Raw genomic sequence first — 6328 nt, forward strand, 5'->3', positions numbered from 1 at the left:
GGAAGGCTGTGCTTCTCTGGTCTCAGCTCTGAAGTCAAACCCCTCACACCTGAGAGAGCTGGATCTGAGTAACAATGACCTGAAGGATTCAGGAGTGAAGCTGCTCTCTGCTGGACTGGGGAATCCCCACTGTAAACTGGAGACTCTGAGGTCAGTATTCCTGTAGTTGGTCAACAAGTGATAACTGTTCACCAGATCCACATGTGTTTACCAGGCACACATAGTCCACACCATATGTGTTAAGACAGTGAAGCTTACAGTTTTAAATTTGGTTCTATGCTCCAGCATTTTGGATTTGAGATAGAATGTTTCATATTAGGCAACAGTACAGAATGTCACCTTTTATTTGAGAGTATTTTCATACATATCTGTGTTACTGTTTAGAAATGAAAGCACTTTATGTATCTAGTTCTCCCATTTGAAAAAGTCTTAATAATTTGGACATATTCACTTATATTGTATTAAAGTAGTCATAAATTTAGTATTTGGTCCCATATTCCTTACCTGCAGTGATTACATCAAGCTTGTGATTCTACAAACTTGTTGAATGCATTTGCAGTTTGTCTTGGTTGTGTTTTAGATGATGTTTTTCTTAATAGAAACTGAATGGTGAATAATGTCCTGTCATTTTGGAGTCACTTCACTTGTATTGTCAGTAAGAATAGAATATGTTTCTGAACACTTCTACATTCATGTGGATGCTACCATGATTATGAATCATCATGAATGAATCGTGAATGATGATGAATTAGAAAGTTACAGAGGAACAAGGATCATTCCCCCTCTGTTATTGGTAATGGTGAGAGGTTAGCATGTTTTGTTGTAGCCTCTGTAACTTTCTCACTCATTATTATTCATGATTCATTCATGATTTTTATTAATCATGGAATCATCAGGATTCATTTAGTAGTGTTTAGAAACATGTTATCTACTCACTTAGACAGAAAATTACTCCAGTCATCATCCACCATTCAGTTACTATTGGACAAAACATAACCCAAAACACAACCAAAACAAACTGCAAATGCAACCAACGAGTTTGGGACCAAATACTAAACTTTTGACTACTTTAATACACTATAAGTGAATTGGTCAGAATACTTATGACTTCTTCAAACAGGGGGACTAGATACATAAAGGGCTTTTATTTTTCTAAATGGTGAAACAGACTTGTATGAAAATACCCTCAAATAAAAGGTGACATTATATACTGTCACCTCATATGAAACATTTGATCTAAAATCCAAAATGCTGGAGTACAGAGCCACATTTAAAATGTTATCTTCACTGTCAAAATAGATATGGTGTGGACTGTATACTCAATACAATCTAAATCTGATACCTCACTGTCTGTCTTTTGACTGATACTGCTTTTTAAACTGCTCTGGTCAGTCTACTCAAATATTTGTACTATACATGTTTCTCTCTACAAGCAATATAATGATAGTTCCTAATAATGATACATTCATTCATGAATAGATATGGCAGGTTTCAGGACACTGATGTATCTGCAAATGTTGAAAAAATATACTGCCACTATTTTGACCACCAAAGAATAGCAGTGTGGTTTTAATATGATTTGACTCTTTGCAGGCTGTCAGGCTGTCTAGTCACAGAGGAAGGCTGTGCTTCTCTGGTCTCAGCTCTGAAGTCAAACCCCTCACACCTGAGAGAGCTGGATCTGAGCTACAATCACCCAGGAGACTCAGGAGTCAGACTGCTCTCTGCTGGACTGGAGGATCCACACTGCAGACTGGAGAAACTCAAGTATGTAGAGGGTTTATGTCAATGTTCATATCAGACATGTTGGAGTTATCAGGCTAGTTAAGACAAACATTCTGACCACCACTTGGACTAAGTTATATAAAGACTGTGTGTGTGTGTTTGTGTGTGTGTGTGTGTGTGTGTGTGTGTGTGTGTGTGTGTGTCCAGTGTATGTGTGTGTGTGTGTGTGTGTGTGTGTGTGTGTCCATCCAGTGTTTATGTGTGCACGTGTATCAGTGTATATCACACACACATACACTGGACACACTGGACACACATGCAAGCGCACACAATGAACACACACACAAACACACTGGAAACACACACACACTGGACAAACACACACTGGACACATACACACATACACACAAAGGACACATACACACACACACTGGTCACACACACACACACACACACACATACTGGACACACACACAAACACACACACAAAGTGGCCCCACACACACACACAAAGGAAACACATACACACTGGACAAACACACTGGGCACACACACACACACAAACTGGAAACACACACACAAACTCACACGGACACACACACACTCACACTGGACACACACACACACACACACACACACACTGGACACACACACGCATACTGGAAACACACACTGGGCACACACACACACACACAAACTGAACACACACACTGGACACACACACACTGGACACAAACTGGACACACACACACACACTGGACACACACACTGGGCACACACACACACACACAAACTGAACACACACACTGGACACACACACACTGGACACAAACTGGACACACACACACACTCACACGGACACACACACACACATTCACACTGGACACACACATACACACACAAACACTGGACACATACACACACAAACACACACACACACTGGAAACACACTCACACTGGACACACACACACACAAACGCACGCACACACACTGGACACACACACACTGGACACACACGCACTGGACACACACACACACTGGACACACACACACTGAAAACACACACACACTGGACACACACACACACTGGACACACACACACACACACACTGGAAACACACACACTGGAAACACACACACTGGACAAACACACACTCAGGACAAAAACACACACACACAAACACACACAAACTCACACTGGACACATACACACTGGAAACACACACACTGTAAACACACACTCAGGACAAAAACACACACACACAAACACACACTGGATCACAAACACACACACACTCACACTGGAGACACACACACACACTGAACACACACATACTGGACACACACACACTGGACACACACACACACACACACACACTCACACTGGACACACACACACTGGACACACACACACATACACTGGACACACACACACACTGGACACACACACACTGGACACACACACACATACACTGGACACACACACACTGGACACACGCACACACACACTGGACACACACACACACACTGGACACACACGCACTCTGGACACACGATCACACACACACTGGAAACACACACACACTGGCCCCACACACACACTCACACTGGACAAATACACACACAAAAAGGACACATACACAAAAAGGACACACACAGGACACAAACACTGGACACACACACACACACACACACTTGCACAAAGTTATATGCTGACTGTGTGTGTGTGTGTGTGTGTGTGTGTGTGTGTGTGTGTGTGTGTGTGTGTGTGTGTGTGTGTGTGAGTTCAGGTGTATCCCTCAATGACTGTCTGTTCTTCTGCTTACCGCTACAGTGTGGAACATGGTGGAGAGAACACAATGAAACCTGGACTTAGAAAATGTGAGTGTTGACTGCTGTGAAGAATATGACTAAGAATACGTCTTAATTCAAGTGAAGTCAAAGTCAAAGACCACCATCATTACTTACTTGGTCATATTAAATATCAGCTGTAGTTCTACAGAAGCACAAATCAGGGACACCAACGTTTACAAAGAGTTGCTTTGACAATGTGTGTGTGTGTGTGACGTGTTTGTGTTACTTTAGAAATGTGTGTGTGTGTGTCCAGTGTGTGTGTGTGTGTGTGTGTGTGTGTGTGTGTGTGTGTGTGTGTGTGTGTGTGTAATTAATGGGAATAAGTGTGTTTTATATTACCATACAGTATAACATATGATCATTCAACAAGTCTCAAGTTACCTTAACTTCTCCGTTTGATACCTAGAAACATCTACATTAAATGAATTAGTGAAAAGTGAGTTAACATTCTAATGTGAATGATGATGATTTCTAATATTGTGTCTGGTTTCATCCATCAGATGTCTGTGATCTCACACTGGACCCAAACACAGTAAACAGATTCCTCTCTCTGTCTGAGGAGAACAGAAAGGTGACATGGAGGAGAGAGAAGCAGCCGTATCCTGATCACCCAGAGAGATTTGAGTTCTGGGAACAGGTGCTGTGTAGAGAGGGTCTGACTGGGCGCTGTTACTGGGAGGTAGAGTGGAGTGGGAGAGAGGCTGGTATAGGAGTGACATATAAAGGAATCAGCAGGGGAGGATGGGGTAGTGGGCTTGGATACAATGACAAGTCCTGGAGTCTGATCTGCTCTGACAACAGTTACTCTGCCTGGCACAATAATAAGTCCACTACCATAGACGTCCCCTCCTCCAGCCCCCACAGAGTAGGAGTGTATCTGGACTGGCCAGCCGGCACTCTGTCCTTCTACAGAGTCTCCTCTGACACACTGACCCACCTGAACACATTCCACTCCACATTCACTGAGCCCCTCTATCCAGGGTTTAGGGTTTGGGACTCAGTGTCCCTATGTTAAATACACACTGGACACACACACACTGGACACACACACACACACATACACTGGACACACACACACACTGGTGACACAAACACACACTGACACACTGGACACACACACACACACTGACACACTGACCCACCTGAACACATTCCACTCCACATTCACTGGGCCCCTCTATCCAGGGTTTGGGGTTTATGTTCCTCAGTGTCCCTGTAAATAATAACCATGGTAACACTGACACACACACACTGGACACACACACACACACACACACTGGGAACACACACACACACAAACACATTAAACACACACACACACACACACACACTGTACACACACACACACACACACACTGGACACACACACACTGTACACACACACTGGACACACACAAACACACACACACACATACTGGACACAAACAAACACATACACACACACACTGGACAAACACAAACACTGGACACACTCACACTGGACATACACACACAGACACACACACTGGACACACACACACTGGACAAACACAAACACTGGACACACTCACACTGGACATACACACACACACACACACACTGGACACACACACACTGGACAAACACAAACACTGGACACACTCACACTGGACATACACACACACACACACACTGGACACACACACACTGTACACACACACACAAACTGAACACACACACTGAACACACACACACACTGGACACACACACACTGGACACACACACACACTGGACACACACACACACTGGACACACACACACTGTACACACACACACAAACTGAACACACACACTGAACACACACACACACTGGACACACACACACTGAACACACACACACACTGGACACACACACACAAACACACTAGACACACACACACACACACACTGGACACACACACTAGACACACACACACTGGACACACACACACTGGACACACACACACACACACACACACACTGGACACAGACACACTGTACACACACACACACACACTGAACACACACACTGAACACACACACACACTGGACACACACACACACTGGGGACACACACACACTGGACACACAAACACACACACACACTGGACACACACACACTGGAAACACTCACACTGGACACACACACAAACACACTGGACACACACACACACACATGACACACACACACAAATACACTGGACACACACACACACACTAGACACACACACACACACAATTGACAAACACACACACACTAGACACACACACACACACACACACACTGGACACACACACTAGACACACACACACTGGACACACACACACTGGACAAACGGACACACAAACACACACACACACACACACACACACACACACACACACACACACACACACACACACACTGGACAACCACACACACTGGACACACTCACACTGGACATACACATACACACACACTGGACACACACACACTGTACACAAAAACACACACACTGAACACACATACTGGACACACACACACAAACTGTACAAATACACACACACACACACTGAACACACACACTGGACACACACACACTGGACACACACTGGACACACAAACACACACACACACTGGACACACACACACTGGACACACTCACACTGGACACACACACACACACACCCACACACACACAAACACATGACACACACACACAAATACACTGGACACACACACTGGACACACACACACTAGACACACACACA

The 6328-nt window shown here is 44.4% G+C and overlaps 1 protein-coding gene across 1 annotated transcript; it reads left to right on the forward strand.

Moving 5' to 3' along the window:
* Positions 1-4076: 4076 nt before the first annotated feature.
* On the forward strand, positions 4077-4617 carry LOC311119147 (stonustoxin subunit beta-like; the record flags this gene model as incomplete). Its single annotated transcript, XM_084193891.1, has 1 exon — positions 4077-4617. A coding segment is annotated over one exon (519 nt), but the record flags the coding sequence as incomplete, so codon positions are not given.
* Between the last annotated feature and the right edge of the window lie 1711 nt (positions 4618-6328).

This window comes from Coregonus lavaretus (genome assembly GCF_964263955.1).
Source record: "Coregonus lavaretus genome assembly, contig: HAP1_SCAFFOLD_353, whole genome shotgun sequence".
In the NCBI taxonomy this organism is placed as follows: domain Eukaryota; kingdom Metazoa; phylum Chordata; class Actinopteri; order Salmoniformes; family Salmonidae; genus Coregonus; species Coregonus lavaretus.